Below are 26,593 nucleotides of genomic sequence, written 5' to 3' on the forward strand. Positions count from 1 at the left end.
CCTGAAGACCGACCTTAAGGAAATCAGAACCTTCCTCTGGTCCCAGGGTCCTGCCCCCTCCCCATCTTCCGGAATGGTCTCCCTTCCTGCGTGTCTTTGAGTTACTAGTGAACTGTGCAGTTCTCATCAGTTCCCTCTTCTAATTGCTTTGAGATCCCCCCCCCCCCCCCTCAAATATTACAAACATTACTGTATATTATTGAAGGACAATCAGGGGTGCAGCTAAAAATTCTAGGTCCCCTGATGAGACGTCACCATGGGGTGGGCACTCTACTTTCAGTCTGAAGGAATATGGACCCCATGCGTATGGGATTCGGGGACCCCCCCGGTAGGCTTTGAGGTCCCTATAAAGCATTGGGCCCCCTGTAACTGCCAGGGCATGGTATCCATGACCTCCCGATGCCCGTGGGTGCAGCAACACTGTAACAGAAAAACAGAGAGGAAGCAGGGCAAGGGAAGCCTGTGTGCATTTCATAATTTTTTGTAATAAATGTGTTTCCTTTGACACACTGGACAGAAAGTTTGACTTGCGTTGGGACAAACTGAGGATGAGGTTTTCCTTCAAAGGAAGAAGTCCTGTATTACAGTTTATGTCTTATATTGATCCCGGTAATGGTGTTACTGGGTAGGACCGATCGAAGCCTGGGTGGCACACTAGGCAAGCTTAACCCCCCCGAAATCCCCCCCCCCCCCCCCCCGAAACCAAGCTAATGCATAAGCGATGGAAGTAAAGAAAAAAAGGATTGTTCATTGTCTAATCTTACATAGTAGCGCAATAAATAATATTATAATAAGTGACATTATTATATATATTAACTGGTGCTTTGAAGTCATAATGTGCCCTTATGTCTTTAATTGCATTAATTTTGATGCCCCCTTGGGAGAATAGTATGAGCGAAGATTTTTAATAGAATTTAATTTCTATGCTGAATATGCAGAGTATAAAACCATTTCTTGATGGTATTACAGCATGACTGTATATCCGATTAACTGCCAATGTGTGTGATTAATCGCAATTAAAAGATCCTTTTTTACATGTCTTTTTGGTCACACCATGGCAGATCATACCTGTTCAGGGCCTAAGGCTAAGCTTTACCTGGGAGCCCCCCCCCCCACAGAAAACTGATGATCATTTCACTTCCTCTACAACGCAGGAAAATCAGGGCCCCAGGCACGTGCCTGTTCTGCCTACAGCTAGAACCGGTCCAGCGCCATGGTAACCGAACAGTATCCTTGATACTTGTCCCCTCATGTAGCTGTTCTAGACTGCAGAGGGCACCAGTACTTCTAGGGGCACGAGCAAGCCAATTTCACTGGTGCATAGCAGTGGTGTAGTGCTGTCTTGGCAGGTGGGTATCCTGTTCGACCGTATAATTGTGTAATCGCACTTCTCTGACTGATACGCATTTCTGACCATTTTTTTACATGTGGGTATACTCTGTATACCTGCATATACCCACCACAAAACCTCTGGTATGCTCTACACACAAGTGAAATTGCCTGCTTATGTCGCCTATTTACGACTGACCAGCCATGCAATGACAACCAACATCTGAAAGACTATCCACTGCATCACACTCATTCCATTCGGGCTACTGTACACTGTTACTTGCATTTTTCTATTCTTGTGTTAAACCTACCTTAGGATATATATTTGTTTAAAGGCCAAAAGATCTCAAACTATAATCCTGCTGTTTAGACAAAGTGGGGCACCATGCGCGTAAAACAGGTCAGTCTATTTTTTTAATTTAATAATGCTTTTTCCACAGTCATATAAACGTATTTGCTAAACAAACAGCCAGACAATAGAATTCACGATAGCAATACTGTAATCAATCCATCTTCCAAACATCCCAGGCAGAATAGGACACAAGGCGAGAGGTTTCTCAGGGTGGGGGGTCAGTCAATCACAAGCCAGACACTCACACATGCTGTGTATCAATTTACATAGATTTACCAATTTACATGTTTTAGGATTGTGAGAGGGACCCATACAACTCAGGCAGTATATACTGGACAGATATACAAACATACACACACATGCACAGCAGGGACAGAATTTCAACTAAATAAATAATAATAATAATAATGACAACAACAATAATAATCAATAAAAAATGTTCATTTTTTCTGTTTTAATAAAACATGTAAACTACATTTTACGTAGGCCTATATTTTAACTAAATTACCTAATACTGCATCTACAACAACAGACAATAACCTATCCTTCCATTTACCAGAATCTGACTACCCAGGAAGAACACACAAAGCAGTTAAAATCAGTGACGGTGATTTCCTGGAAATCGTGCAATCGGCATAGTGTAAGTATGTGGCTGTATGTCGGCGTGCAGAGCCAGCGTCACTCGAGTGTGATCTCATATTAAGCGTGTCACGACAAACTGCGACCAAGCGCACCACGGTTATTTAAAGGACAATTAAAGTCCATGTTTAACTTTTAAAACCAAAATATTCATCGTGTTTTTGCAGATCTGTCAGCACGACATCCACAGGTTATACTTTCAAGCTTAGCCTGGGTCTGTTAAATTAAAATCCGGTTCTCCACATCGACTTCGAGAATCTTCCTAAATCCTTTAAGTCGTTTTTTTCCCCCCCACACAGCGTTCGGCTTTTCTGTAAACATAAACCTAAGTATCCTCCCCCATAACATGCAGCAGGTTGATATCTGCGCTTCGAAGGGAAGTGCGCGGCCCTTAGCTCCGCCCTCTCGTTCACTCGGCCAATGGGGGCAGGTTTTCTGAGCAGGTGCGCATTTCAGTGTACAGTCAATGTGACGGTTTCTTTTATTTGGTACTTTATAACTGAATATTTGAATATCCAAATACTGGATGCTTGAGTACCATTGTAGTGCATATTATTAATTACAGGAAAGAAATGACAGCGCATTTTCCCTTCAAGTGATTTCTGTGCACTTTCGTTTTTTTGACATCAGAGGGCGACACGTTCCTCTCTCATCGTATTTACTAAGCCAATGAAGTCTGTTTAGCGGATGAAAAACGACGCGTGTTTCACTCACATATGCAACAAATTAAAATGGCATTCAAAGGCAAAGTGGCCGACACAAAGGTAAGGGGAATTAAAATTCAAATCAGGCGGTCTGTAAAATTGGGGAGGGGGGGGGCGCGGAATCGAGAGGTGGGGTAATGTCTGTTATTATGCTCTTACACACAAATAACGGTATTACGCTTTACTGCGCGGCACAATCGACCATTACAATCCAACAACTGTAATTTTCTGTAATCAAAAATACACGGCAATAAAGAATATGGTATTAGTGCTTTTTTCGAGAGGTACTGATTACGGCAACTACGGAAACATAAAATTTGTGTTATCATTTATGGAAATTATATAATATGAAAAATATTGTTGTGGTGTGGTTATGAAACAATTTAAACTATAATACATTGTAATGCAGAGGACTGCGGTGTTACCCAGGTCTGATAACAAAACGCCTTTATTCCTAGACCGTCGTTCTCCATTTGATTCTTTGCCTGGTCATATTCTACACGCTGTACTACATGATTGGCAGCATTTGTTTTGGTGCTTTCAGGTAAGTAATGCCGGAACCCCATAGATGGGAGAGTAATTTCAGTTTCACTAAGGTTCCTAAAGAAATACCCTTACACGACAATATATTAAGATCGGGATTAGATAGATACATACATATGTAGGTTAACAGCGTGTTGATTTGCATTTGCTGTTTATTTTTATTCGTACCTTTTGTTTATATTTCATGTTTTTTGTTTATATATTTAATCTTGACTTTGCAGGCTTGAGAATTTTGATGGACTCATACCTTTTGATTTCAAGGTTAATCCAACTGAGTCAAACTCCAGATATTTAGGTAAGATCCTGCCCTGGCGGGGATGTGTGACCGGGGCGGACGGCTGGTTTCCTGCGCACGTGCGTGAACGGCGTGCGTCTGTGTGCCTTAGTGAACCTGCTGTCCATGGAGCTCACCTTCCTCAGCAGCGGTCTGCTCTTTGCGGCTGTGGTGAGAAGATGGGTGTGGGACTATGCCCTGACGGTCACGCTCCTCCACGTGCTCCTCACCTCTGTAGGTGAGAATATCTGAGCCTGCATGCTGCCTGTACAGCTTTATCCAGGTGGGGGAGATGTTCTTTCAGGTCCTACGCTGCCTGTCATTAGCTGTCTGACTCGGGTGATCAAATGGTGCTCAGAGAGTTGGTACCAGTAGCAACCAGAAGTGGAAAGTTCTGGTCAAGACCAAGATTTTATATTAACCAACCAGCTGAGGACTCTGTGACTGTGACTCTTTATATTCAACTGGCTGCTTGAAACAAAACCTTGGTCTAGACTGGACTTTCCCCCTCTGGCAGCAACATTCTCTTGATTAAGATCAGACAGAAAATGTACCTTTCTGGTGTTGTCCATTAGCAAAGAGTTTATTTTTCCAGAAACTTGTAAATCTAGTGGAGTAGTGTTTCCTGTTCTGGACCTTAAGGACCTCCCAGATTTAAGAAATGGGAGGGATCAAAAATGCAGACTGTCTGGGAAGGAGCAAAAATGTGTACTTTGGTGAAGACATACACAGACTCCTATGTCTGTACGTATGAGCGACAACAAATTGGCAGTGGTGGGATTTGAACCCACGCCTCCAAAGAGACTGGAGCCTAAATCCAGCGCCTTAGACCGCTCGGCCACACTACCCATGATAGTCTCTTCCCAGCATCCAGCTGATGGTTCTTTTATTTAGTAAGGTATTGCTGAAAATGATCTCTGTCCCAACATTCACAATTGGTATTGTTGTGGTTGATGGAGATAGACACAGACTCTTATGTCTGTACATATGAGCGACAACAAATTGGCAGTGGTGGGATTTGAACCCACGCCTCCAAAGAGACTGGAGCATAAATCCAGCGCCTTAGACCGCTCGGCCACACTACCCATGATAGTCTCTTCCCAGCATCCAGTGACGGTTCTTTTATTTTGTAAGGTATTGCTGAAAATTATCTGTCCCAACATCCACAATTGGTATCATTGTGGTTGATGGAGATAGACACAGACTCTTATGTCTGTACATATGAGTGACAACAAATTGGCAGTGGTGGGATTTGAACCCACGCCTCCAAAGAGACTGGAGCCTTAATCCAGCGCCTTAGACCGCTCGGCCACACTACCCATGATGGTTCTTTTCCCAGCATCCAGTGACGGTTCTTTTATTTTGTAAGGTATTGCTGAAAATGATCTCTGTCCCAACATTCACAATTGGTATCATTGTGGTTGATGGAGATAGACACAGACTCTTATGTCTGTACATATGAGCGACAACAAATTGGCAGTGGTGGGATTTGAACCCACGCCTCCAAAGAGACTGGAGCCTAAATCCAGCGCCTTAGACCGCTCGGCCACACTACCCATGATGGTTCTTTTCCCAGCATCCAGTGACGGTTCTTTTATTTTGTAAGGTATTGCTGAAAATGATCTCTGTCCCAACATCCACAATTGGTATCATTGTGGTTGATGGAGATAGACACAGACTCTTATGTCTGTACATATGAGCGACAACAAATTGGCAGTGGTGGGATTTGAACCCACGCCTCCAAAGAGACTGGAGCCTAAATCCAGCGCCTTAGACCGCTCGGCCACACTACCCATGGTGGTTCTTTTCCCAGCATCCAGTGACGGTTCTTTTATTTTGTAAGGTATTGCTGAAAATGATCTCTGTCCCAACATCCACAATTGGTATCATTGTGGTTGATGGAGATAGACACAGACTCTTATGAGTGTACATATGAGTGACAACAAATTGGCAGTGATGGGATTTGAACCCACGCCTCCAAAGAGACTGGAGCCTAAATCCAGCGCCTTAGACCGCTCGGCCACACTACCCATGATAGTCTCTTCCCAGCATCCAGCTGATGGTTCTTTTATTTAGTAAGGTATTGCTGAAAATGATCTCTGTCCCAACATTCACAATTGGTATCATTGTGGTTGATGGAGATAGACACAGACTCTTATGTCTGTACATATGAGCGACAACAAATTGGCTGTGGTGGGATTTGAACCCACGCCTCCAAAGAGACTGGAGTCTTAATCCAGCGCCTTAGACCGCTCGGCCACACTACCCATGATAGTCTCTTCCCAGCATCCAGCTGATGGTTCTTTTATTTTGTAAGGTATTGCTGAAAATGATCTCTGTCCCAACATTCACAATTGGTATCATTGTGGTTGATGGAGATAGACACAGACTCTTATGTGTGTACATATGAGTGACAACAAATTGGCAGTGGTGGGATTTGAACCCACGCCTCCAAAGAGACTGGAGCCTTAATCCAGCGCCTTAGACCGCTCGGCCACACTACCCATGATGGTTCTCTTCCCAGCATCCAGCTGACGGTTCTTTTATTTAGTAAGGTATTGCTGAAAATGATCTCTATCATTTCATTTGATTGATTGTATCTGTATCATTTCATATCATTTCAATTGGTATCGTTGTGGTTGATGGAGATAGACACAGACTCTTATGTCTGTACATATGAGTGACAACAAATTGGCAGTGGTGGGATTTGAACCCACGCCTCCAAAGAGACTGGAGCCTTAATCCAGCGCCTTAGACTGCTCGGCCACACTACCCATGACGGTTCTCTTCCCAGCATCCAGCTGATGGTTCTTTTATTTAGTAAGGTATTGCTGAAAATGATCTCTGTCACAACATTCACAATTGGTATCATTGTGGTTGATGGAGATAGACACAGACTCTTATGTCTGTACATATGAGTGACAACAAATTGGCAGTGGTGGGATTTGAACCCACGCCTCCAAAGAGACTGGAGCCTTAATCCAGCGCCTTAGACCGCTCGGCCACACTACCCATGATGGTTCTTTTCCCAGCATCCAGTGACGGTTCTTTTATTTTGTAAGGTATTGCTGAAAATGATCTCTGTCCCAACATCCACAATTGGTATCATTGTGGTTGATGGAGATAGACACAGACTCTTATGTCTGTACATATGAGCGACAACAAATTGGCAGTGGTGGGATTTGAACCCACGCCTCCAAAGAGACTGGAGCCTAAATCCAGCGCCTTAGACCGCTCGGCCACACTACCCATGGTGGTTCTTTTCCCAGCATCCAGCTGATGGTTCTTTTATTTTGTAAGGTATTGCTGAAAATGATCTCTGTCCCAACATTCACAATTGGTATCATTGTGGTTGATGGAGATAGACACAGACTCTTATGTGTGTACATATGAGTGACAACAAATTGGCAGTGGTGGGATTTGAACCCACGCCTCCAAAGAGACTGGAGCCTTAATCCAGCGCCTTAGACCGCTCGGCCACACTACCCATGATGGTTCTCTTCCCAGCATCCAGCTGACGGTTCTTTTATTTAGTAAGGTATTGCTGAAAATGATCTCTATCATTTCATTTGATTGATTGTATCTGTATCATTTCATATCATTTCAATTGGTATCGTTGTGGTTGATGGAGATAGACACAGACTCTTATGTCTGTACATATGAGTGACAACAAATTGGCAGTGGTGGGATTTGAACCCACGCCTCCGAAGAGACTGGAGCCTTAATCCAGCACCTTAGACCGCTCGGCCACACTACCCATGACGGTTCTCTTCCCAGCATCCAGCTGATGGTTCTTTTATTTAGTAAGGTATTGCTGAAAATTATCTGTCCCAACATCCACAATTGGTATCGTTGTGGTTGATGGAGATAGACACAGACTCTTATGTCTGTACATATGAGTGACAACAAATTGGCAGTGGTGGGATTTGAACCCACGCCTCCAAAGAGACTGGAGCCTTAATCCAGCGCCTTAGACCGCTCGGCCACACTACCCATGATAGTCTCTTCCCAGCATCCAGCTGATGGTTCTTTTATTTAGTAAGGTATTGCTGAAAATGATCTCTGTCCCAACATTCACAATTGGTATCATTGTGGTTGATGGAGATAGACACAGACTCTTATGTCTGTACATATGAGCGACAACAAATTGGCTGTGGTGGGATTTGAACCCACGCCTCCAAAGAGACTGGAGTCTTAATCCAGCGCCTTAGACCGCTCGGCCACACTACCCATGATAGTCTCTTCCCAGCATCCAGCTGATGGTTCTTTTATTTTGTAAGGTATTGCTGAAAATGATCTCTGTCCCAACATTCACAATTGGTATCATTGTGGTTGATGGAGATAGACACAGACTCTTATGTGTGTACATATGAGTAACAACAAATTGGCAGTGGTGGGATTTGAACCCACGCCTCCAAAGAGACTGGAGCCTTAATCCAGCGCCTTAGACCGCTCGGCCACACTACCCATGATGGTTCTCTTCCCAGCATCCAGTGACGGTTCTTTTATTTTGTAAGGTATTGCTGAAAATGATCTCTGTCCCAACATCCACAATTGGTATCATTGTGGTTGATGGAGATAGACACAGACTCTTATGTCTGTACATATGAGCGACAACAAATTGGCAGTGGTGGGATTTGAACCCACGCCTCCAAAGAGACTGGAGCCTAAATCCAGCGCCTTAGACCGCTCGGCCACACTACCCATGGTGGTTCTTTTCCCAGCATCCAGTGACGGTTCTTTTATTTTGTAAGGTATTGCTGAAAATGATCTCTGTCCCAACATCCACAATTGGTATCATTGTGGTTGATGGAGATAGACACAGACTCTTATGTCTGTACATATGAGTGACAACAAATTGGCAGTGATGGGATTTGAACCCACGCCTCCGAAGAGACTGGAGCCTTAATCCAGCACCTTAGACCGCTCGGCCACACTACCCATGACGGTTCTCTTCCCAGCATCCAGCTGATGGTTCTTTTATTTAGTAAGGTATTGCTGAAAATTATCTGTCCCAACATCCACAATTGGTATCGTTGTGGTTGATGGAGATAGACACAGACTCTTATGTCTGTACATATGAGTGACAACAAATTGGCAGTGGTGGGATTTGAACCCACGCCTCCAAAGAGACTGGAGCCTAAATCCAGCGCCTTAGACCGCTCGGCCACACTACCCATGATGGTTCTTTTCCCAGCATCCAGTGACGGTTCTTTTATTTTGTAAGGTATTGCTGAAAATGATCTCTGTCCCAACATTCACAATTGGTATCATTGTGGTTGATGGAGATAGACACAGACTCTTATGTCTGTACATATGAGCGACAACAAATTGGCAGTGGTGGGATTTGAACCCACGCCTCCAAAGAGACTGGAGCCTAAATCCAGCGCCTTAGACCGCTCGGCCACACTACCCATGATGGTTCTTTTCCCAGCATCCAGTGACGGTTCTTTTATTTTGTAAGGTATTGCTGAAAATGATCTCTGTCCCAACATCCACAATTGGTATCATTGTGGTTGATGGAGATAGACACAGACTCTTATGTCTGTACATATGAGCGACAACAAATTGGCAGTGGTGGGATTTGAACCCACGCCTCCAAAGAGACTGGAGCCTAAATCCAGCGCCTTAGACCGCTCGGCCACACTACCCATGGTGGTTCTTTTCCCAGCATCCAGTGACGGTTCTTTTATTTTGTATGGTATTGCTGAAAATGATCTCTGTCCCAACATCCACAATTGGTATCATTGTGGTTGATGGAGATAGACACAGACTCTTATGTCTGTACATATGAGTGACAACAAATTGGCAGTGATGGGATTTGAACCCACGCCTCCAAAGAGACTGGAGCCTAAATCCAGCGCCTTAGACCGCTCGGCCACACTACCCATGATAGTCTCTTCCCAGCATCCAGCTGATGGTTCTTTTATTTAGTAAGGTATTGCTGAAAATGATCTCTGTCCCAACATTCACAATTGGTATTGTTGTGGTTGATGGAGATAGACACAGACTCTTATGTCTGTACATATGAGTGACAACGAATTGGCAGTGGTGGGATTTGAACCCACGCCTCCAAAGAGACTGGAGCCTTAATCCAGCGCCTTAGACCGCTCGGCCACACTACCCATGATAGTCTCTTCCCAGCATCCAGCTGATGGTTCTTTTATTTAGTAAGGTATTGCTGAAAATGATCTCTGTCCCAACATCCACAATTGGTATCGTTGTGGTTGATGGAGATAGACACAGACTCTTATGTCTGTACATATGAGCGACAACAAATTGGCTGTGGTGGGATTTGAACCCACGCCTCCAAAGAGACTGGAGTCTTAATCCAGCGCCTTAGACCGCTCGGCCACACTACCCATGATAGTCTCTTCCCAGCATCCAGCTGATGGTTCTTTTATTTTGTAAGGTATTGCTGAAAATGATCTCTGTCCCAACATTCACAATTGGTATCATTGTGGTTGATGGAGATAGACACAGACTCTTATGTCTGTACATATGAGCGACAACATATTGGCAGTGGTGGGATTTGAACCCACGCCTCCAAAGAGACTGGAGCCTTAATCCAGCGCCTTAGACCGCTCGGCCACACTACCCATGATGGTTCTCTTCCCAGCATCCAGTGACGGTTCTTTTATTTTGTAAGGTATTGCTGAAAATGATCTCTGTCCCAACATCCACAATTGGTATCATTGTGGTTGATGGAGATAGACACAGACTCTTATGTCTGTACATATGAGCGACAACAAATTGGCAGTGGTGGGATTTGAACCCACGCCTCCAAAGAGACTGGAGCCTAAATCCAGCGCCTTAGACCGCTCGGCCACACTACCCATGATGGTTCTTTTCCCAGCATCCAGTGACGGTTCTTTTATTTTGTAAGGTATTGCTGAAAATGATCTCTGTCCCAACATCCACAATTGGTATCATTGTGGTTGATGGAGATAGACACAGACTCTTATGTCTGTACATATGAGCGACAACAAATTGGCAGTGGTGGGATTTGAACCCACGCCTCCAAAGAGACTGGAGCCTAAATCCAGCGCCTTAGACCGCTCGGCCACACTACCCATGGTGGTTCTTTTCCCAGCATCCAGCTGATGGTTCTTTTATTTAGTAAGGTATTGCTGAAAATGATCTCTGTCCCAACATTCACAATTGGTATTGTTGTGGTTGATGGAGATAGACACAGACTCTTATGTCTGTACATATGAGTGACAACGAATTGGCAGTGGTGGGATTTGAACCCACGCCTCCAAAGAGACTGGAGCCTTAATCCAGCGCCTTAGACCGCTCGGCCACACTACCCATGATAGTCTCTTCCCAGCATCCAGCTGATGGTTCTTTTATTTAGTAAGGTATTGCTGAAAATGATCTCTGTCCCAACATCCACAATTGGTATCGTTGTGGTTGATGGAGATAGACACAGACTCTTATGTCTGTACATATGAGCGACAACAAATTGGCTGTGGTGGGATTTGAACCCACGCCTCCAAGGAGACTGGAGTCTTAATCCAGCGCCTTAGACCGCTCGGCCACACTACCCATGATAGTCTCTTCCCAGCATCCAGCTGATGGTTCTTTTATTTTGTAAGGTATTGCTGAAAATGATCTCTGTCCCAACATTCACAATTGGTATCATTGTGGTTGATGGAGATAGACACAGACTCTTATGTCTGTACATATGAGCGACAACATATTGGCAGTGGTGGGATTTGAACCCACGCCTCCAAAGAGACTGGAGCCTTAATCCAGCGCCTTAGACCGCTCGGCCACACTACCCATGATGGTTCTCTTCCCAGCATCCAGTGACGGTTCTTTTATTTTGTAAGGTATTGCTGAAAATGATCTCTGTCCCAACATCCACAATTGGTATCATTGTGGTTGATGGAGATAGACACAGACTCTTATGTCTGTACATATGAGCGACAACAAATTGGCAGTGGTGGGATTTGAACCCACGCCTCCAAAGAGACTGGAGCCTAAATCCAGCGCCTTAGACCGCTCGGCCACACTACCCATGGTGGTTCTTTTCCCAGCATCCAGTGACGGTTCTTTTATTTTGTAAGGTATTGCTGAAAATGATCTCTGTCCCAACATCCACAATTGGTATCATTGTGGTTGATGGAGATAGACACAGACTCTTATGTCTGTACATATGAGTGACAACAAATTGGCAGTGATGGGATTTGAACCCACGCCTCCAAAGAGACTGGAGCCTAAATCCAGCGCCTTAGACCGCTCGGCCACACTACCCATGATAGTCTCTTCCCAGCATCCAGCTGATGGTTCTTTTATTTAGTAAGGTATTGCTGAAAATTATCTGTCCCAACATCCACAATTGGTATCGTTGTGGTTGATGGAGATAGACACAGACTCTTATGTCTGTACATATGAGTGACAACAAATTGGCAGTGGTGGGATTTGAACCCACGCCTCCAAAGAGACTGGAGCCTTAATCCAGCGCCTTAGACCGCTCGGCCACACTACCCATGATGGTTCTTTTCCCAGCATCCAGTGACGGTTCTTTTATTTTGTAAGGTATTGCTGAAAATGATCTCTGTCCCAACATTCACAATTGGTATCATTGTGGTTGATGGAGATAGACACAGACTCTTATGTCTGTACATATGAGCGACAACAAATTGGCAGTGGTGGGATTTGAACCCACGCCTCCAAAGAGACTGGAGCCTAAATCCAGCGCCTTAGACCGCTCGGCCACACTACCCATGATGGTTCTTTTCCCAGCATCCAGTGACGGTTCTTTTATTTTGTAAGGTATTGCTGAAAATGATCTCTGTCCCAACATCCACAATTGGTATCATTGTGGTTGATGGAGATAGACACAGACTCTTATGTCTGTACATATGAGCGACAACAAATTGGCAGTGGTGGGATTTGAACCCACGCCTCCAAAGAGACTGGAGCCTAAATCCAGCGCCTTAGACCGCTCGGCCACACTACCCATGGTGGTTCTTTTCCCAGCATCCAGTGACGGTTCTTTTATTTTGTAAGGTATTGCTGAAAATGATCTCTGTCCCAACATCCACAATTGGTATCATTGTGGTTGATGGAGATAGACACAGACTCTTATGTCTGTACATATGAGTGACAACAAATTGGCAGTGATGGGATTTGAACCCACGCCTCCAAAGAGACTGGAGCCTAAATCCAGCGCCTTAGACCGCTCGGCCACACTACCCATGATAGTCTCTTCCCAGCATCCAGCTGATGGTTCTTTTATTTAGTAAGGTATTGCTGAAAATTATCTGTCCCAACATCCACAATTGGTATCGTTGTGGTTGATGGAGATAGACACAGACTCTTATGTCTGTACATATGAGCGACAACAAATTGGCAGTGGTGGGATTTGAACCCACGCCTCCAAAGAGACTGGAGCCTAAATCCAGCGCCTTAGACCGCTCGGCCACACTACCCATGATGGTTCTTTTCCCAGCATCCAGTGACGGTTCTTTTATTTTGTAAGGTATTGCTGAAAATGATCTCTGTCCCAACATCCACAATTGGTATCATTGTGGTTGATGGAGATAGACACAGACTCTTATGTCTGTACATATGAGCGACAACAAATTGGCAGTGGTGGGATTTGAACCCACGCCTCCAAAGAGACTGGAGCCTAAATCCAGCGCCTTAGACCGCTCGGCCACACTACCCATGGTGGTTCTTTTCCCAGCATCCAGTGACGGTTCTTTTATTTTGTAAGGTATTGCTGAAAATGATCTCTGTCCCAACATCCACAATTGGTATCATTGTGGTTGATGGAGATAGACACAGACTCTTATGTCTGTACATATGAGTGACAACAAATTGGCAGTGATGGGATTTGAACCCACGCCTCCAAAGAGACTGGAGCCTAAATCCAGCGCCTTAGACCGCTCGGCCACACTACCCATGATAGTCTCTTCCCAGCATCCAGCTGATGGTTCTTTTATTTAGTAAGGTATTGCTGAAAATGATCTCTGTCCCAACATTCACAATTGGTATCATTGTGGTTGATGGAGATAGACACAGACTCTTATGTCTGTACATATGAGCGACAACAAATTGGCTGTGGTGGGATTTGAACCCACGCCTCCAAAGAGACTGGAGTCTTAATCCAGCGCCTTAGACCGCTCGGCCACACTACCCATGATAGTCTCTTCCCAGCATCCAGCTGATGGTTCTTTTATTTTGTAAGGTATTGCTGAAAATGATCTCTGTCCCAACATTCACAATTGGTATCATTGTGGTTGATGGAGATAGACACAGACTCTTATGTGTGTACATATGAGTGACAACAAATTGGCAGTGGTGGGATTTGAACCCACGCCTCCAAAGAGACTGGAGCCTTAATCCAGCGCCTTAGACCGCTCGGCCACACTACCCATGATGGTTCTCTTCCCAGCATCCAGCTGACGGTTCTTTTATTTAGTAAGGTATTGCTGAAAATGATCTCTATCATTTCATTTGATTGATTGTATCTGTATCATTTCATATCATTTCAATTGGTATCGTTGTGGTTGATGGAGATAGACACAGACTCTTATGTCTGTACATATGAGTGACAACAAATTGGCAGTGGTGGGATTTGAACCCACGCCTCCAAAGAGACTGGAGCCTTAATCCAGCGCCTTAGACCGCTCGGCCACACTACCCATGACGGTTCTCTTCCCAGCATCCAGCTGATGGTTCTTTTATTTAGTAAGGTATTGCTGAAAATTATCTGTCCCAACATCCACAATTGGTATCGTTGTGGTTGATGGAGATAGACACAGACTCTTATGTCTGTACATATGAGTGACAACAAATTGGCAGTGGTGGGATTTGAACCCACGCCTCCAAAGAGACTGGAGCCTTAATCCAGCGCCTTAGACCGCTCGGCCACACTACCCATGATAGTCTCTTCCCAGCATCCAGCTGATGGTTCTTTTATTTAGTAAGGTATTGCTGAAAATGATCTCTGTCCCAACATTCACAATTGGTATCATTGTGGTTGATGGAGATAGACACAGACTCTTATGTCTGTACATATGAGCGACAACAAATTGGCTGTGGTGGGATTTGAACCCACGCCTCCAAAGAGACTGGAGTCTTAATCCAGCGCCTTAGACCGCTCGGCCACACTACCCATGATAGTCTCTTCCCAGCATCCAGCTGATGGTTCTTTTATTTTGTAAGGTATTGCTGAAAATGATCTCTGTCCCAACATTCACAATTGGTATCATTGTGGTTGATGGAGATAGACACAGACTCTTATGTGTGTACATATGAGTGACAACAAATTGGCAGTGGTGGGATTTGAACCCACGCCTCCAAAGAGACTGGAGCCTTAATCCAGCGCCTTAGACCGCTCGGCCACACTACCCATGATGGTTCTCTTCCCAGCATCCAGTGACGGTTCTTTTATTTTGTAAGGTATTGCTGAAAATGATCTCTGTCCCAACATCCACAATTGGTATCATTGTGGTTGATGGAGATAGACACAGACTCTTATGTCTGTACATATGAGCGACAACAAATTGGCAGTGGTGGGATTTGAACCCACGCCTCCAAAGAGACTGGAGCCTAAATCCAGCGCCTTAGACCGCTCGGCCACACTACCCATGGTGGTTCTTTTCCCAGCATCCAGTGACGGTTCTTTTATTTTGTAAGGTATTGCTGAAAATGATCTCTGTCCCAACATCCACAATTGGTATCATTGTGGTTGATGGAGATAGACACAGACTCTTATGTCTGTACATATGAGTGACAACAAATTGGCAGTGATGGGATTTGAACCCACGCCTCCGAAGAGACTGGAGCCTTAATCCAGCACCTTAGACCGCTCGGCCACACTACCCATGACGGTTCTCTTCCCAGCATCCAGCTGATGGTTCTTTTATTTAGTAAGGTATTGCTGAAAATTATCTGTCCCAACATCCACAATTGGTATCGTTGTGGTTGATGGAGATAGACACAGACTCTTATGTCTGTACATATGAGTGACAACAAATTGGCAGTGGTGGGATTTGAACCCACGCCTCCAAAGAGACTGGAGCCTAAATCCAGCGCCTTAGACCGCTCTGCCACACTACCCATGATGGTTCTTTTCCCAGCATCCAGTGACGGTTCTTTTATTTTGTAAGGTATTGCTGAAAATGATCTCTGTCCCAACATCCACAATTGGTATCATTGTGGTTGATGGAGATAGACACAGACTCTTATGTCTGTACATATGAGCGACAACAAATTGGCAGTGGTGGGATTTGAACCCACGCCTCCAAAGAGACTGGAGCCTAAATCCAGCGCCTTAGACCGCTCGGCCACACTACCCATGGTGGTTCTTTTCCCAGCATCCAGTGACGGTTCTTTTATTTTGTAAGGTATTGCTGAAAATGATCTCTGTCCCAACATCCACAATTGGTATCATTGTGGTTGATGGAGATAGACACAGACTCTTATGTCTGTACATATGAGTGACAACAAATTGGCAGTGATGAGATTTGAACCCACGCCTCCAAAGAGACTGGAGCCTAAATCCAGCGCCTTAGACCGCTCGGCCACACTACCCATGATAGTCTCTTCCCAGCATCCAGCTGATGGTTCTTTTATTTAGTAAGGTATTGCTGAAAATGATCTCTGTCCCAACATTCACAATTGGTATTGTTGTGGTTGATGGAGATAGACACAGACTCTTATGTCTGTACATATGAGTGACAACGAATTGGCAGTGGTGGGATTTGAACCCACGCCTCCAAAGAGACTGGAGCCTTAATCCAGCGCCTTAGACCGCTCGGCCACACTACCCATGATAGTCTCTTCCCAGCATCCAGCTGATGGTTCTTTTATTTAGTAAGGTATTGCTGAAAATGATCTCTGTCCCAACATCCACAATTGGTATCGTTGTGGTTGATGGAGATAGACACAGACTCTTATGTCTGTACATATGAGCGACAACAAATTGGCTGTGGTGGGATTTGAACCCACGCCTCCAAAGAGACTGGAGTCTTAATCCAGCGCCTTAGACCGCTCGGCCACACTACCCATGATAGTCTCTTCCCAGCATCCAGCTGATGGTTCTTTTATTTTGTAAGGTATTGCTGAAAATGATCTCTGTCCCAACATTCACAATTGGTATCATTGTGGTTGATGGAGATAGACACAGACTCTTATGTCTGTACATATGAGCGACAACATATTGGCAGTGGTGGGATTTGAACCCACGCCTCCAAAGAGACTGGAGCCTTAATCCAGCGCCTTAGACCGCTCGGCCACACTACCCATGATGGTTCTCTTCCCAGCATCCAGTGACGGTTCTTTTATTTTGTAAGGTATTGCTGAAAATGATCTCTGTCCCAACATCCACAATTGGTATCATTGTGGTTGATGGAGATAGACACAGACTCTTATGTCTGTACATATGAGCGACAACAAATTGGCAGTGGTGGGATTTGAACCCACGCCTCCAAAGAGACTGGAGCCTAAATCCAGTGCCTTAGACCGCTCGGCCACACTACCCATGGTGGTTCTTTTCCCAGCATCCAGTGACGGTTCTTTTATTTTGTAAGGTATTGCTGAAAATGATCTCTGTCCCAACATCCACAATTGGTATCATTGTGGTTGATGGAGATAGACACAGACTCTTATGTCTGTACATATGAGTGACAACAAATTGGCAGTGATGGGATTTGAACCCACGCCTCCAAAGAGACTGGAGCCTAAATCCAGCGCCTTAGACCGCTCGGCCACACTACCCATGATAGTCTCTTCCCAGCATCCAGCTGATGGTTCTTTTATTTAGTAAGGTATTGCTGAAAATGATCTCTGTCCCAACATTCACAATTGGTATCATTGTGGTTGATGGAGATAGACACAGACTCTTATGTCTGTACATATGAGCGACAACAAATTGGCTGTGGTGGGATTTGAACCCACGCCTCCAAAGAGACTGGAGCCTTAATCCAGCGCCTTAGACCGCTCGGCCACACTACCCATGATAGTCTCTTCCCAGCATCCAGCTGATGGTTCTTTTATTTTGTAAGGTATTGCTGAAAATGATCTCTGTCCCAACATTCACAATTGGTATCATTGTGGTTGATGGAGATAGACACAGACTCTTATGTGTGTACATATGAGTGACAACAAATTGGCAGTGGTGGGATTTGAACCCACGCCTCCAAAGAGACTGGAGCCTTAATCCAGCGCCTTAGACCGCTCGGCCACACTACCCATGATGGTTCTCTTCCCAGCATCCAGCTGACGGTTCTTTTATTTAGTAAGGTATTGCTGAAAATGATCTCTATCATTTCATTTGATTGATTGTATCTGTATCATTTCATATCATTTCAATTGGTATCGTTGTGGTTGATGGAGATAGACACAGACTCTTATGTCTGTACATATGAGTGACAACAAATTGGCAGTGGTGGGATTTGAACCCACGCCTCCTAAGAGACTGGAGCCTAAATCCAGCGCCTTAGACCGCTCGGCCACACTACCCATGGTGGTTCTCTTCCCAGCATCCAGCTGATGGTTCTTTTATTTAGTAAGGTATTGCTGAAAATGATCTCTGTCCCAACATCCACAATTGGTATCGTTGTGGTTGATGGAGATAGACACAGACTCTTATGTCTGTACATATGAGCGACAACAAATTGGCTGTGGTGGGATTTGAACCCACGCCTCCAAAGAGACTGGAGTCTTAATCCAGCGCCTTAGACCGCTCGGCCACACTACCCATGATAGTCTCTTCCCAGCATCCAGCTGATGGTTCTTTTATTTTGTAAGGTATTGCTGAAAATGATCTCTGTCCCAACATTCACAATTGGTATCATTGTGGTTGATGGAGATAGACACAGACTCTTATGTCTGTACATATGAGCGACAACATATTGGCAGTGGTGGGATTTGAACCCACGCCTCCAAAGAGACTGGAGCCTTAATCCAGCGCCTTAGACCGCTCGGCCACACTACCCATGATGGTTCTCTTCCCAGCATCCAGTGACGGTTCTTTTATTTTGTAAGGTATTGCTGAAAATGATCTCTGTCCCAACATCCACAATTGGTATCATTGTGGTTGATGGAGATAGACACAGACTCTTATGTCTGTACATATGAGCGACAACAAATTGGCAGTGGTGGGATTTGAACCCACGCCTCCAAAGAGACTGGAGCCTAAATCCAGCGCCTTAGACCGCTCGGCCACACTACCCATGATAGTCTCTTCCCAGCATCCAGCTGATGGTTCTTTTATTTTGTAAGGTATTGCTGAAAATGATCTCTGTCCCAACATCCACAATTGGTATCATTGTGGTTGATGGAGATAGACACAGACTCTTATGTCTGTACATATGAGTGACAACAAATTGGCAGTGATGGGATTTGAACCCACGCCTCCAAAGAGACTGGAGCCTAAATCCAGCGCCTTAGACCGCTCGGCCACACTACCCATGATAGTCTCTTCCCAGCATCCAGCTGATGGTTCTTTTATTTAGTAAGGTATTGCTGAAAATGATCTGTCCCAACATTCACAATTGGTATCATTGTGGTTGATGGAGATAGACACAGACTCTTATGTGTGTACATATGAGTGACAACAAATTGGCAGTGGTGGGATTTGAACCCACGCCTCCAAAGAGACTGGAGCCTTAATCCAGCGCCTTAGACCGCTCGGCCACACTACCCATGACGGTTCTCTTCCCAGCATCCAGCTGATGGTTCTTTTATTTAGTAAGGTATTGCTGAAAATTATCTGTCCCAACATCCACAATTGGTATCGTTGTGGTTGATGGAGATAGACACAGACTCTTATGTCTGTACATATGAGTGACAACAAATTGGCAGTGATGGGATTTGAACCCACGCCTCCAAAGAGACTGGAGCATAAATCCAGCGCCTTAGACCGCTCGGCCACACTACCCATGATAGTCTCTTCCCAGCATCCAGCTGATGGTTCTTTTATTTAGTAAGGTATTGCTGAAAATGATCTCTGTCCCATCATTCACAATTGGTATCATTGTGGTTGATGGAGATAGACACAGACTCTTATGTCTGTACATATGAGCGACAACATATTGGCAGTGGTGGGATTTGAACCCACACCTCCAAAGAGACTGGAGTCTAAATCCAGCGCCTTAGACCGCTCGGCCACACTACCCATGATAGTCTCTTCCCAGCATCCAGCTGATGGTTCTTTTATTTAGTAAGGTATTGCTGAAAATGATCTCTGTCCCAACATCCACAATTGGTATTGTTGTGGTTGATGGAGATAGACACAGACTCTTATGTGTGTTCATATGAGTGACAACAAATTGGCAGTGGTGGGATTTGAACCCACGCCTCCAAAGAGACTGGAGCCTTAATCCAGCGCCTTAGACCGCTCGGCCACACTACCCATGATAGTTTCTTCCCAGCATCCAGCTGATGGTTCTTTTATTTAGTAAGGTATTGCTGAAAATGATCTCTGTACCATTTCATTTGATTGATTGTATCTGTATCATTTCATATCATTTCAATTGGTATCGTTGTGGTTGATGGAGATAGACACAGACTCTTATGTGTGTTCATATGAGTGACAACAAATTGGCAGTGGTGGGATTTGAACCCACGCCTCCAAAGAGACTGGAGCCTTAATCCAGCGCCTTAGACCGCTCGGCCACACTACCCATGGTGGTTCTTTTCCCAGCATCCAGTGACGGTTCTTTTATTTAGTAAGGTATTGCTGAAAATGATCTCTGTCCCAACATTCACAATTGGTATCATTGTGGTTGATGGAGATAGACACAGACTCTTATGTCTGTACATATGAGTGACAACAAATTGGCAGTGGTGGGATTTGAACCCACGCCTCCAAAGAGACTGGAGCCTAAATCCAGCGCCTTAGACCGCTCGGCCACACTACCCATGATGGTTCTTTTCCCAGCATCCAGTGACGGTTCTTTTATTTTGTAAGGTATTGCTGAAAATGATCTCTGTCCCAACATCCACAATTGGTATCATTGTGGTTGATGGAGATAGACACAGACTCTTATGTCTGTACATATGAGCGACAACAAATTGGCAGTGATGGGATTTGAACCCACGCCTCCAAAGAGACTGGAGCCTAAATCCAGCGCCTTAGACCGCTCGGCCACACTACCCATGATAGTCTCTTCCCAGCATCCAGCTGATGGTTCTTTTATTTAGTAAGGTATTGCTGAAAATGATCTCTGTCCCAACATCCACAATTGGTATCGTTGTGGTTGATGGAGATAGACACAGACTCTTATGTCTGTACATATGAGCGACAACAAATTGGCTGTGGTGGGATTTGAACCCACGCCTCCAAAGAGACTGGAGTCTTAATCCAGCGCCTTAGACCGCTCGGCCACACTACCCATGATAGTCTCTTCCCAGCATCCAGCTGATGGTTCTTTTATTTTGTAAGGTATTGCTGAAAATGATCTCTGTCCCAACATTCACAATTGGTATCATTGTGGTTGATGGAGATAGACACAGACTCTTATGTCTGTACATATGAGCGACAACATATTGGCAGTGGTGGGATTTGAACCCACGCCTCCAAAGAGACTGGAGCCTTAATCCAGCGCCTTAGACCGCTCGGCCACACTACCCATGATGGTTCTCTTCCCAGCATCCAGTGACGGTTCTTTTATTTTGTAAGGTATTGCTGAAAATGATCTCTGTCCCAACATCCACAATTGGTATCATTGTGGTTGATGGAGATAGACACAGACTCTTATGTCTGTACATATGAGCGACAACAAATTGGCAGTGGTGGGATTTGAACCCACGCCTCCAAAGAGACTGGAGCCTAAATCCAGTGCCTTAGACCGCTCGGCCACACTACCCATGGTGGTTCTTTTCCCAGCATCCAGTGACGGTTCTTTTATTTTGTAAGGTATTGCTGAAAATGATCTCTGTCCCAACATCCACAATTGGTATCATTGTGGTTGATGGAGATAGACACAGACTCTTATGTCTGTACATATGAGTGACAACAAATTGGCAGTGATGGGATTTGAACCCACGCCTCCAAAGAGACTGGAGCCTAAATCCAGCGCCTTAGACCGCTCGGCCACACTACCCATGATAGTCTCTTCCCAGCATCCAGCTGATGGTTCTTTTATTTAGTAAGGTATTGCTGAAAATGATCTCTGTCCCAACATTCACAATTGGTATCATTGTGGTTGATGGAGATAGACACAGACTCTTATGTGTGTACATATGAGTGACAACAAATTGGCAGTGGTGGGATTTGAACCCACGCCTCCAAAGAGACTGGAGCCTTAATCCAGCGCCTTAGACCGCTCGGCCACACTACCCATGATGGTTCTCTTCCCAGCATCCAGCTGACGGTTCTTTTATTTAGTAAGGTATTGCTGAAAATGATCTCTATCATTTCATTTGATTGATTGTATCTGTATCATTTCATATCATTTCAATTGGTATCGTTGTGGTTGATGGAGATAGACACAGACTCTTATGTCTGTACATATGAGTGACAACAAATTGGCAGTGGTGGGATTTGAACCCACGCCTCCTAAGAGACTGGAGCCTAAATCCAGCGCCTTAGACCGCTCGGCCACACTACCCATGGTGGTTCTCTTCCCAGCATCCAGCTGATGGTTCTTTTATTTAGTAAGGTATTGCTGAAAATGATCTCTGTCCCAACATCCACAATTGGTATCGTTGTGGTTGATGGAGATAGACACAGACTCTTATGTCTGTACATATGAGCGACAACAAATTGGCTGTGGTGGGATTTGAACCCACGCCTCCAAAGAGACTGGAGTCTTAATCCAGCGCCTTAGACCGCTCGGCCACACTACCCATGATAGTCTCTTCCCAGCATCCAGCTGATGGTTCTTTTATTTTGTAAGGTATTGCTGAAAATGATCTCTGTCCCAACATTCACAATTGGTATCATTGTGGTTGATGGAGATAGACACAGACTCTTATGTCTGTACATATGAGCGACAACATATTGGCAGTGGTGGGATTTGAACCCACGCCTCCAAAGAGACTGGAGCCTTAATCCAGCGCCTTAGACCGCTCGGCCACACTACCCATGATGGTTCTCTTCCCAGCATCCAGTGACGGTTCTTTTATTTTGTAAGGTATTGCTGAAAATGATCTCTGTCCCAACATCCACAATTGGTATCATTGTGGTTGATGGAGATAGACACAGACTCTTATGTCTGTACATATGAGCGACAACAAATTGGCAGTGGTGGGATTTGAACCCACGCCTCCAAAGAGACTGGAGCCTAAATCCAGCGCCTTAGACCGCTCGGCCACACTACCCATGGTGGTTCTTTTCCCAGCATCCAGTGACGGTTCTTTTATTTTGTAAGGTATTGCTGAAAATGATCTCTGTCCCAACATCCACAATTGGTATCGTTGTGGTTGATGGAGATAGACACAGACTCTTATGTCTGTACATATGAGCGACAACAAATTGGCAGTGGTGGGATTTGAACCCACGCCTCCAAAGAGACTGGAGCCTAAATCCAGCGCCTTAGACCGCTCGGCCACACTACCCATGGTGGTTCTCTTCCCAGCATCCAGCTGATGGTTCTTTTATTTAGTAAGGTATTGCTGAAAATGATCTCTGTCCCAACATCCACAATTGGTATTGTTGTGGTTGATGGAGATAGACACAGACTCTTATGTCTGTACATATGAGTGACAACGAATTGGCAGTGGTGGGATTTGAACCCACGCCTCCAAAGAGACTGGAGCCTTAATCCAGCGCCTTAGACCGCTCGGCCACACTACCCATGATGGTTTTTTTCCCAGCATCCAGTGACGGTTCTTTTATTTTGTAAGTTATTGCTGAAAATGATCTCTGTCCCAACATCCACAATTGGTATCGTTGTGGTTGATGGAGATACACACAGACTCTTATGTCTGTACATATGAGCGACAACAAATTGGCAGTGGTGGGATTTGAACCCACGCCTCCAAAGAGACTGGAGCATAAATCCAGCGCCTTAGACCGCTCGGCCACACTACCCATGATAGTCTCTTCCCAGCATCCAGCTGATGGTTCTTTTATTTAGTAAGGTATTGCTGAAAATGATCTCTGTCCCATCATTCACAATTGGTATCATTGTGGTTGATGGAGATAGACACAGACTCTTATGTCTGTACATATGAGCGACAACATATTGGCAGTGGTGGGATTTGAACCCACACCTCCAAAGAGACTGGAGTCTAAATCCAGCGCCTTAGACCGCTCGGCCACACTACCCATGATAGTCTCTTCCCAGCATCCAGCTGATGGTTCTTTTATTTAGTAAGGTATTGCTGAAAATGATCTCTGTCCCAACATCCACAATTGGTATTGTTGTGGTTGATGGAGATAGACACAGACTCTTATGTGTGTTCATATGAGTGACAACAAATTGGCAGTGGTGGGATTTGAACCCACGCCTCCAAAGAGACTGGAGCCTTAATCCAGCGCCTTAGACCGCTCGGCCACACTACCCATGATAGTTTCTTCCCAGCATCCAGCTGATGGTTCTTTTATTTAGTAAGGTATTGCTGAAAATGATCTCTGTACCATTTCATTTGATTGATTGTATCTGTATCATTTCATATCATTTCAATTGGTATCGTTGTGGTTGATGGAGATAGACACAGACTCTTATGTCTGTACATATGAGTGACAACAAATTGGCAGTGGTGGGATTTGAACCCACGCCTCCAAAGAGACTGGAGCCTAAATCCAGCGCCTTAGACCGCTCGGCCACACTACCCATGATGGTTCTTTTCCCAGCATCCAGTGACGGTTCTTTTATTTTGTAAGGTATTGCTGAAAATGATCTCTGTCCCAACATCCACAATTGGTATCATTGTGGTTGATGGAGATAGACACAGACTCTTATGTCTGTACATATGAGCGACAACAAATTGGCAGTGATGGGATTTGAACCCACGCCTCCAAAGAGACTGGAGCCTAAATCCAGCGCCTTAGACCGCTCGGCCACACTACCCATGATAGTCTCTTCCCAGCATCCAGCTGATGGTTCTTTTATTTAGTAAGGTATTGCTGAAAATGATCTCTGTCCCAACATTCACAATTGGTATCGTTGTGGTTGATGGAGATAGACACAGACTCTTATGAGTGTACATATGAGTGACAACAAATTGGCAGTGGTGGGATTTGAACCCACGCCTCCAAAGAGACTGGAGCCTTAATCCAGCGCCTTAGACCGCTCGGCCACACTACCCATGATGGTTCTCTTCCCAGTATCCAGCTGACGGTTCTTTTATTTAGTAAGGTATTGCTGAAAATGATCTCTGTCCCAACATCCACAATTGGTATTGTTGTGGTTGATGGAGATAGACACAGACTCTTATGTGTGTACATATGAGTGACAACAAATTGGCAGTGGTGGGATTTGAACCCACACCTCCAAAGAGACTGGAGCCTAAAGCCAGCGCCTTAGACCGCTCGGCCACACTACCCATGATGGTTCTCTTCTCAGCATCCAGCTGACGGTTCTTTTATTTAGTAAGGTATTGCTGAAAATGATCTCTGTCCCAACATCCACAATTGGTATCGTTGTGGTTGATGGAGATAGACACAGACTCTTATGTCTGTACATATGAGCGACAACAAATTGGCAGCGGTGGGATTTGAACCCACGCCTCCAAAGAGACTGGAGCCTTAATCCAGCGCCTTAGACTGCTCGGCCACACTACCCATGATGGTTCTTTTCCCAGCATCCAGTGACGGTTCTTTTATTTTGTAAGGTATTGCTGAAAATGATCTCTGTCACAACATTCACAATTGGTATCATTGTGGTTGATGGAGATAGACACAGACTCTTATGTCTGTACATATGAGCGACAACAAATTGGCAGTGGTGGGATTTGAACCCACGCCTCCAAAGAGACTGGAGCCTAAATCCAGCGCCTTAGACCGCTCGGCCACACTACCCATGGTGGTTCTCTTCCCAGCATCCAGCTGATGGTTCTTTTATTTAGTAAGGTATTGCTGAAAATGATCTCTGTCCCAACATCCACAATTGGTATTGTTGTGGTTGATGGAGATAGACACAGACTCTTATGTCTGTACATATGAGTGACAACGAATTGGCAGTGGTGGGATTTGAACCCACGCCTCCAAAGAGACTGGAGCCTTAATCCAGCGCCTTAGACCGCTCGGCCACACTACCCATGATGGTTTTTTTCCCAGCATCCAGTGACGGTTCTTTTATTTTGTAAGTTATTGCTGAAAATGATCTCTGTCCCAACATCCACAATTGGTATCGTTGTGGTTGATGGAGATACACACAGACTCTTATGTCTGTACATATGAGCGACAACAAATTGGCAGTGGTGGGATTTGAACCCACGCCTCCAAAGAGACTGGAGCCTAAATCCAGCGCCTTAGACCGCTCGGCCACACTACCCATGATAGTCTCTTCCCAGCATCCAGCTGATGGTTCTTTTATTTAGTAAGGTATTGCTGAAAATGATCTCTGTCCCAACATTCACAATTGGTATCATTGTGGTTGATGGAGATAGACACAGACTCTTATGTCTGTACATATGAGTGACAACAAATTGGCAGGGGTGGGATTTGAACCCACGCCTCCAAAGAGACTTGAGCCTAAATCCAGCGCCTTAGACCGCTCGGCCACACTACCCATGGTGGTTCTCTTCCCAGCATCCAGCTGATGGTTCTTTTATTTAGTAAGGTATTGCTGAAAATGATCTCTGTCCCAACATCCACAATTGGTATCGTTGTGGTTGATG

At 44.9% G+C, this 26,593-nt stretch overlaps 1 protein-coding gene and 92 non-coding genes across 95 annotated transcripts in view; 1 reads left to right on the forward strand and 92 right to left on the reverse strand.

The window, feature by feature from the left end:
* The first annotated feature begins 1,184 nt into the window (after window positions 1–1,184).
* LOC111859978 (putative transmembrane protein 244) overlaps window positions 1,185–26,593 on the forward strand; it is a 33,446-nt gene continuing 8,037 nt past the window's right edge. The window contains exons 1-7 of one of the 3 annotated variants that reach the window (XM_072716216.1): window positions 1,185–1,349; window positions 1,700–1,729; window positions 2,241–2,321; window positions 2,951–3,084; window positions 3,483–3,568; window positions 3,789–3,862; window positions 3,954–4,079. In XM_072716216.1, the coding sequence (XP_072572317.1) occupies window positions 3,037–3,084; window positions 3,483–3,568; window positions 3,789–3,862; window positions 3,954–4,079 (334 nt within the window). In that variant the 5' untranslated portion in view covers window positions 1,185–1,349; window positions 1,700–1,729; window positions 2,241–2,321; window positions 2,951–3,036. Of the gene's footprint in view, window positions 2,322–2,445; window positions 2,764–2,950; window positions 3,085–3,482; window positions 3,569–3,788; window positions 3,863–3,953; window positions 4,080–26,593 lie in introns of those variants that run through there. The other 2 variants (XM_072716215.1, XM_072716217.1) reach the window with 2 other exon arrangements.
* trnal-uag (transfer RNA leucine (anticodon UAG)) lies at window positions 4,608–4,689 on the reverse strand. The gene has a single exon. It is a non-coding gene; the product is annotated as a tRNA-Leu (tRNA).
* On the reverse strand, window positions 4,845–4,926 carry trnai-uau (transfer RNA isoleucine (anticodon UAU)). Its single transcript has one exon. It is a non-coding gene; the product is annotated as a tRNA-Ile (tRNA).
* trnal-aag (transfer RNA leucine (anticodon AAG)) lies at window positions 5,079–5,160 on the reverse strand. The gene has a single exon. It is a non-coding gene; the product is annotated as a tRNA-Leu (tRNA).
* On the reverse strand, window positions 5,316–5,397 carry trnal-uag (transfer RNA leucine (anticodon UAG)). Its single transcript has one exon. It is a non-coding gene; the product is annotated as a tRNA-Leu (tRNA).
* On the reverse strand, window positions 5,553–5,634 carry trnal-uag (transfer RNA leucine (anticodon UAG)). Its single transcript has one exon. It is a non-coding gene; the product is annotated as a tRNA-Leu (tRNA).
* trnal-uag (transfer RNA leucine (anticodon UAG)) lies at window positions 5,790–5,871 on the reverse strand. Its single transcript has one exon. It is a non-coding gene; the product is annotated as a tRNA-Leu (tRNA).
* On the reverse strand, window positions 6,027–6,108 carry trnal-aag (transfer RNA leucine (anticodon AAG)). The gene has a single exon. It is a non-coding gene; the product is annotated as a tRNA-Leu (tRNA).
* trnal-aag (transfer RNA leucine (anticodon AAG)) lies at window positions 6,264–6,345 on the reverse strand. Its single transcript has one exon. It is a non-coding gene; the product is annotated as a tRNA-Leu (tRNA).
* Window positions 6,534–6,615, reverse strand: trnal-aag (transfer RNA leucine (anticodon AAG)). Its single transcript has one exon. It is a non-coding gene; the product is annotated as a tRNA-Leu (tRNA).
* trnal-aag (transfer RNA leucine (anticodon AAG)) lies at window positions 6,772–6,853 on the reverse strand. Its single transcript has one exon. It is a non-coding gene; the product is annotated as a tRNA-Leu (tRNA).
* On the reverse strand, window positions 7,009–7,090 carry trnal-uag (transfer RNA leucine (anticodon UAG)). Its single transcript has one exon. It is a non-coding gene; the product is annotated as a tRNA-Leu (tRNA).
* On the reverse strand, window positions 7,247–7,328 carry trnal-aag (transfer RNA leucine (anticodon AAG)). Its single transcript has one exon. It is a non-coding gene; the product is annotated as a tRNA-Leu (tRNA).
* trnal-aag (transfer RNA leucine (anticodon AAG)) lies at window positions 7,517–7,598 on the reverse strand. Its single transcript has one exon. It is a non-coding gene; the product is annotated as a tRNA-Leu (tRNA).
* Window positions 7,753–7,834, reverse strand: trnal-aag (transfer RNA leucine (anticodon AAG)). The gene has a single exon. It is a non-coding gene; the product is annotated as a tRNA-Leu (tRNA).
* trnal-aag (transfer RNA leucine (anticodon AAG)) lies at window positions 7,990–8,071 on the reverse strand. The gene has a single exon. It is a non-coding gene; the product is annotated as a tRNA-Leu (tRNA).
* Window positions 8,227–8,308, reverse strand: trnal-aag (transfer RNA leucine (anticodon AAG)). The gene has a single exon. It is a non-coding gene; the product is annotated as a tRNA-Leu (tRNA).
* trnal-uag (transfer RNA leucine (anticodon UAG)) lies at window positions 8,464–8,545 on the reverse strand. Its single transcript has one exon. It is a non-coding gene; the product is annotated as a tRNA-Leu (tRNA).
* On the reverse strand, window positions 8,701–8,782 carry trnal-aag (transfer RNA leucine (anticodon AAG)). The gene has a single exon. It is a non-coding gene; the product is annotated as a tRNA-Leu (tRNA).
* Window positions 8,937–9,018, reverse strand: trnal-uag (transfer RNA leucine (anticodon UAG)). The gene has a single exon. It is a non-coding gene; the product is annotated as a tRNA-Leu (tRNA).
* On the reverse strand, window positions 9,174–9,255 carry trnal-uag (transfer RNA leucine (anticodon UAG)). Its single transcript has one exon. It is a non-coding gene; the product is annotated as a tRNA-Leu (tRNA).
* On the reverse strand, window positions 9,411–9,492 carry trnal-uag (transfer RNA leucine (anticodon UAG)). The gene has a single exon. It is a non-coding gene; the product is annotated as a tRNA-Leu (tRNA).
* Window positions 9,648–9,729, reverse strand: trnal-uag (transfer RNA leucine (anticodon UAG)). Its single transcript has one exon. It is a non-coding gene; the product is annotated as a tRNA-Leu (tRNA).
* On the reverse strand, window positions 9,885–9,966 carry trnal-aag (transfer RNA leucine (anticodon AAG)). Its single transcript has one exon. It is a non-coding gene; the product is annotated as a tRNA-Leu (tRNA).
* Window positions 10,122–10,203, reverse strand: trnal-aag (transfer RNA leucine (anticodon AAG)). The gene has a single exon. It is a non-coding gene; the product is annotated as a tRNA-Leu (tRNA).
* On the reverse strand, window positions 10,359–10,440 carry trnal-aag (transfer RNA leucine (anticodon AAG)). Its single transcript has one exon. It is a non-coding gene; the product is annotated as a tRNA-Leu (tRNA).
* On the reverse strand, window positions 10,596–10,677 carry trnal-uag (transfer RNA leucine (anticodon UAG)). Its single transcript has one exon. It is a non-coding gene; the product is annotated as a tRNA-Leu (tRNA).
* trnal-uag (transfer RNA leucine (anticodon UAG)) lies at window positions 10,833–10,914 on the reverse strand. The gene has a single exon. It is a non-coding gene; the product is annotated as a tRNA-Leu (tRNA).
* trnal-aag (transfer RNA leucine (anticodon AAG)) lies at window positions 11,071–11,152 on the reverse strand. Its single transcript has one exon. It is a non-coding gene; the product is annotated as a tRNA-Leu (tRNA).
* trnal-aag (transfer RNA leucine (anticodon AAG)) lies at window positions 11,308–11,389 on the reverse strand. Its single transcript has one exon. It is a non-coding gene; the product is annotated as a tRNA-Leu (tRNA).
* Window positions 11,545–11,626, reverse strand: trnal-aag (transfer RNA leucine (anticodon AAG)). Its single transcript has one exon. It is a non-coding gene; the product is annotated as a tRNA-Leu (tRNA).
* trnal-uag (transfer RNA leucine (anticodon UAG)) lies at window positions 11,782–11,863 on the reverse strand. The gene has a single exon. It is a non-coding gene; the product is annotated as a tRNA-Leu (tRNA).
* On the reverse strand, window positions 12,019–12,100 carry trnal-uag (transfer RNA leucine (anticodon UAG)). Its single transcript has one exon. It is a non-coding gene; the product is annotated as a tRNA-Leu (tRNA).
* Window positions 12,254–12,335, reverse strand: trnal-aag (transfer RNA leucine (anticodon AAG)). The gene has a single exon. It is a non-coding gene; the product is annotated as a tRNA-Leu (tRNA).
* Window positions 12,491–12,572, reverse strand: trnal-uag (transfer RNA leucine (anticodon UAG)). The gene has a single exon. It is a non-coding gene; the product is annotated as a tRNA-Leu (tRNA).
* trnal-uag (transfer RNA leucine (anticodon UAG)) lies at window positions 12,728–12,809 on the reverse strand. Its single transcript has one exon. It is a non-coding gene; the product is annotated as a tRNA-Leu (tRNA).
* Window positions 12,965–13,046, reverse strand: trnal-uag (transfer RNA leucine (anticodon UAG)). The gene has a single exon. It is a non-coding gene; the product is annotated as a tRNA-Leu (tRNA).
* Window positions 13,200–13,281, reverse strand: trnal-uag (transfer RNA leucine (anticodon UAG)). Its single transcript has one exon. It is a non-coding gene; the product is annotated as a tRNA-Leu (tRNA).
* trnal-uag (transfer RNA leucine (anticodon UAG)) lies at window positions 13,437–13,518 on the reverse strand. The gene has a single exon. It is a non-coding gene; the product is annotated as a tRNA-Leu (tRNA).
* Window positions 13,674–13,755, reverse strand: trnal-uag (transfer RNA leucine (anticodon UAG)). The gene has a single exon. It is a non-coding gene; the product is annotated as a tRNA-Leu (tRNA).
* On the reverse strand, window positions 13,911–13,992 carry trnal-aag (transfer RNA leucine (anticodon AAG)). The gene has a single exon. It is a non-coding gene; the product is annotated as a tRNA-Leu (tRNA).
* Window positions 14,148–14,229, reverse strand: trnal-aag (transfer RNA leucine (anticodon AAG)). The gene has a single exon. It is a non-coding gene; the product is annotated as a tRNA-Leu (tRNA).
* trnal-aag (transfer RNA leucine (anticodon AAG)) lies at window positions 14,418–14,499 on the reverse strand. The gene has a single exon. It is a non-coding gene; the product is annotated as a tRNA-Leu (tRNA).
* trnal-aag (transfer RNA leucine (anticodon AAG)) lies at window positions 14,654–14,735 on the reverse strand. The gene has a single exon. It is a non-coding gene; the product is annotated as a tRNA-Leu (tRNA).
* On the reverse strand, window positions 14,891–14,972 carry trnal-aag (transfer RNA leucine (anticodon AAG)). Its single transcript has one exon. It is a non-coding gene; the product is annotated as a tRNA-Leu (tRNA).
* Window positions 15,128–15,209, reverse strand: trnal-aag (transfer RNA leucine (anticodon AAG)). The gene has a single exon. It is a non-coding gene; the product is annotated as a tRNA-Leu (tRNA).
* Window positions 15,365–15,446, reverse strand: trnal-uag (transfer RNA leucine (anticodon UAG)). Its single transcript has one exon. It is a non-coding gene; the product is annotated as a tRNA-Leu (tRNA).
* Window positions 15,602–15,683, reverse strand: trnal-aag (transfer RNA leucine (anticodon AAG)). Its single transcript has one exon. It is a non-coding gene; the product is annotated as a tRNA-Leu (tRNA).
* On the reverse strand, window positions 15,838–15,919 carry trnal-uag (transfer RNA leucine (anticodon UAG)). The gene has a single exon. It is a non-coding gene; the product is annotated as a tRNA-Leu (tRNA).
* On the reverse strand, window positions 16,075–16,156 carry trnal-uag (transfer RNA leucine (anticodon UAG)). Its single transcript has one exon. It is a non-coding gene; the product is annotated as a tRNA-Leu (tRNA).
* On the reverse strand, window positions 16,312–16,393 carry trnal-uag (transfer RNA leucine (anticodon UAG)). The gene has a single exon. It is a non-coding gene; the product is annotated as a tRNA-Leu (tRNA).
* Window positions 16,549–16,630, reverse strand: trnal-aag (transfer RNA leucine (anticodon AAG)). Its single transcript has one exon. It is a non-coding gene; the product is annotated as a tRNA-Leu (tRNA).
* Window positions 16,786–16,867, reverse strand: trnal-aag (transfer RNA leucine (anticodon AAG)). Its single transcript has one exon. It is a non-coding gene; the product is annotated as a tRNA-Leu (tRNA).
* On the reverse strand, window positions 17,023–17,104 carry trnal-aag (transfer RNA leucine (anticodon AAG)). Its single transcript has one exon. It is a non-coding gene; the product is annotated as a tRNA-Leu (tRNA).
* On the reverse strand, window positions 17,260–17,341 carry trnal-uag (transfer RNA leucine (anticodon UAG)). Its single transcript has one exon. It is a non-coding gene; the product is annotated as a tRNA-Leu (tRNA).
* trnal-uag (transfer RNA leucine (anticodon UAG)) lies at window positions 17,497–17,578 on the reverse strand. Its single transcript has one exon. It is a non-coding gene; the product is annotated as a tRNA-Leu (tRNA).
* trnal-aag (transfer RNA leucine (anticodon AAG)) lies at window positions 17,734–17,815 on the reverse strand. Its single transcript has one exon. It is a non-coding gene; the product is annotated as a tRNA-Leu (tRNA).
* trnal-aag (transfer RNA leucine (anticodon AAG)) lies at window positions 17,971–18,052 on the reverse strand. The gene has a single exon. It is a non-coding gene; the product is annotated as a tRNA-Leu (tRNA).
* Window positions 18,241–18,322, reverse strand: trnal-uag (transfer RNA leucine (anticodon UAG)). Its single transcript has one exon. It is a non-coding gene; the product is annotated as a tRNA-Leu (tRNA).
* Window positions 18,479–18,560, reverse strand: trnal-aag (transfer RNA leucine (anticodon AAG)). The gene has a single exon. It is a non-coding gene; the product is annotated as a tRNA-Leu (tRNA).
* Window positions 18,716–18,797, reverse strand: trnal-aag (transfer RNA leucine (anticodon AAG)). Its single transcript has one exon. It is a non-coding gene; the product is annotated as a tRNA-Leu (tRNA).
* Window positions 18,953–19,034, reverse strand: trnal-uag (transfer RNA leucine (anticodon UAG)). The gene has a single exon. It is a non-coding gene; the product is annotated as a tRNA-Leu (tRNA).
* Window positions 19,190–19,271, reverse strand: trnal-uag (transfer RNA leucine (anticodon UAG)). The gene has a single exon. It is a non-coding gene; the product is annotated as a tRNA-Leu (tRNA).
* Window positions 19,425–19,506, reverse strand: trnal-aag (transfer RNA leucine (anticodon AAG)). Its single transcript has one exon. It is a non-coding gene; the product is annotated as a tRNA-Leu (tRNA).
* On the reverse strand, window positions 19,661–19,742 carry trnai-uau (transfer RNA isoleucine (anticodon UAU)). Its single transcript has one exon. It is a non-coding gene; the product is annotated as a tRNA-Ile (tRNA).
* trnal-uag (transfer RNA leucine (anticodon UAG)) lies at window positions 19,898–19,979 on the reverse strand. Its single transcript has one exon. It is a non-coding gene; the product is annotated as a tRNA-Leu (tRNA).
* trnal-aag (transfer RNA leucine (anticodon AAG)) lies at window positions 20,135–20,216 on the reverse strand. The gene has a single exon. It is a non-coding gene; the product is annotated as a tRNA-Leu (tRNA).
* On the reverse strand, window positions 20,406–20,487 carry trnal-aag (transfer RNA leucine (anticodon AAG)). The gene has a single exon. It is a non-coding gene; the product is annotated as a tRNA-Leu (tRNA).
* Window positions 20,643–20,724, reverse strand: trnal-uag (transfer RNA leucine (anticodon UAG)). Its single transcript has one exon. It is a non-coding gene; the product is annotated as a tRNA-Leu (tRNA).
* trnal-uag (transfer RNA leucine (anticodon UAG)) lies at window positions 20,880–20,961 on the reverse strand. The gene has a single exon. It is a non-coding gene; the product is annotated as a tRNA-Leu (tRNA).
* Window positions 21,117–21,198, reverse strand: trnal-aag (transfer RNA leucine (anticodon AAG)). Its single transcript has one exon. It is a non-coding gene; the product is annotated as a tRNA-Leu (tRNA).
* trnal-aag (transfer RNA leucine (anticodon AAG)) lies at window positions 21,354–21,435 on the reverse strand. Its single transcript has one exon. It is a non-coding gene; the product is annotated as a tRNA-Leu (tRNA).
* Window positions 21,591–21,672, reverse strand: trnal-uag (transfer RNA leucine (anticodon UAG)). Its single transcript has one exon. It is a non-coding gene; the product is annotated as a tRNA-Leu (tRNA).
* trnal-uag (transfer RNA leucine (anticodon UAG)) lies at window positions 21,828–21,909 on the reverse strand. Its single transcript has one exon. It is a non-coding gene; the product is annotated as a tRNA-Leu (tRNA).
* Window positions 22,065–22,146, reverse strand: trnal-aag (transfer RNA leucine (anticodon AAG)). Its single transcript has one exon. It is a non-coding gene; the product is annotated as a tRNA-Leu (tRNA).
* trnal-uag (transfer RNA leucine (anticodon UAG)) lies at window positions 22,335–22,416 on the reverse strand. Its single transcript has one exon. It is a non-coding gene; the product is annotated as a tRNA-Leu (tRNA).
* trnal-aag (transfer RNA leucine (anticodon AAG)) lies at window positions 22,573–22,654 on the reverse strand. The gene has a single exon. It is a non-coding gene; the product is annotated as a tRNA-Leu (tRNA).
* trnal-aag (transfer RNA leucine (anticodon AAG)) lies at window positions 22,810–22,891 on the reverse strand. Its single transcript has one exon. It is a non-coding gene; the product is annotated as a tRNA-Leu (tRNA).
* trnal-uag (transfer RNA leucine (anticodon UAG)) lies at window positions 23,047–23,128 on the reverse strand. The gene has a single exon. It is a non-coding gene; the product is annotated as a tRNA-Leu (tRNA).
* trnal-uag (transfer RNA leucine (anticodon UAG)) lies at window positions 23,284–23,365 on the reverse strand. Its single transcript has one exon. It is a non-coding gene; the product is annotated as a tRNA-Leu (tRNA).
* trnal-aag (transfer RNA leucine (anticodon AAG)) lies at window positions 23,522–23,603 on the reverse strand. The gene has a single exon. It is a non-coding gene; the product is annotated as a tRNA-Leu (tRNA).
* trnai-uau (transfer RNA isoleucine (anticodon UAU)) lies at window positions 23,759–23,840 on the reverse strand. The gene has a single exon. It is a non-coding gene; the product is annotated as a tRNA-Ile (tRNA).
* On the reverse strand, window positions 23,996–24,077 carry trnal-uag (transfer RNA leucine (anticodon UAG)). The gene has a single exon. It is a non-coding gene; the product is annotated as a tRNA-Leu (tRNA).
* On the reverse strand, window positions 24,233–24,314 carry trnal-aag (transfer RNA leucine (anticodon AAG)). Its single transcript has one exon. It is a non-coding gene; the product is annotated as a tRNA-Leu (tRNA).
* trnal-uag (transfer RNA leucine (anticodon UAG)) lies at window positions 24,504–24,585 on the reverse strand. The gene has a single exon. It is a non-coding gene; the product is annotated as a tRNA-Leu (tRNA).
* trnal-uag (transfer RNA leucine (anticodon UAG)) lies at window positions 24,741–24,822 on the reverse strand. The gene has a single exon. It is a non-coding gene; the product is annotated as a tRNA-Leu (tRNA).
* Window positions 24,978–25,059, reverse strand: trnal-aag (transfer RNA leucine (anticodon AAG)). Its single transcript has one exon. It is a non-coding gene; the product is annotated as a tRNA-Leu (tRNA).
* trnal-uag (transfer RNA leucine (anticodon UAG)) lies at window positions 25,216–25,297 on the reverse strand. Its single transcript has one exon. It is a non-coding gene; the product is annotated as a tRNA-Leu (tRNA).
* On the reverse strand, window positions 25,454–25,535 carry trnal-aag (transfer RNA leucine (anticodon AAG)). Its single transcript has one exon. It is a non-coding gene; the product is annotated as a tRNA-Leu (tRNA).
* Window positions 25,691–25,772, reverse strand: trnal-uag (transfer RNA leucine (anticodon UAG)). Its single transcript has one exon. It is a non-coding gene; the product is annotated as a tRNA-Leu (tRNA).
* On the reverse strand, window positions 25,929–26,010 carry trnal-aag (transfer RNA leucine (anticodon AAG)). Its single transcript has one exon. It is a non-coding gene; the product is annotated as a tRNA-Leu (tRNA).
* Window positions 26,166–26,247, reverse strand: trnal-uag (transfer RNA leucine (anticodon UAG)). Its single transcript has one exon. It is a non-coding gene; the product is annotated as a tRNA-Leu (tRNA).
* Window positions 26,403–26,484, reverse strand: trnal-uag (transfer RNA leucine (anticodon UAG)). Its single transcript has one exon. It is a non-coding gene; the product is annotated as a tRNA-Leu (tRNA).

The sequence above is a fragment of the Paramormyrops kingsleyae genome, chromosome 9, assembly GCF_048594095.1.
Source record: "Paramormyrops kingsleyae isolate MSU_618 chromosome 9, PKINGS_0.4, whole genome shotgun sequence".
NCBI lineage: Eukaryota > Metazoa > Chordata > Actinopteri > Osteoglossiformes > Mormyridae > Paramormyrops > Paramormyrops kingsleyae.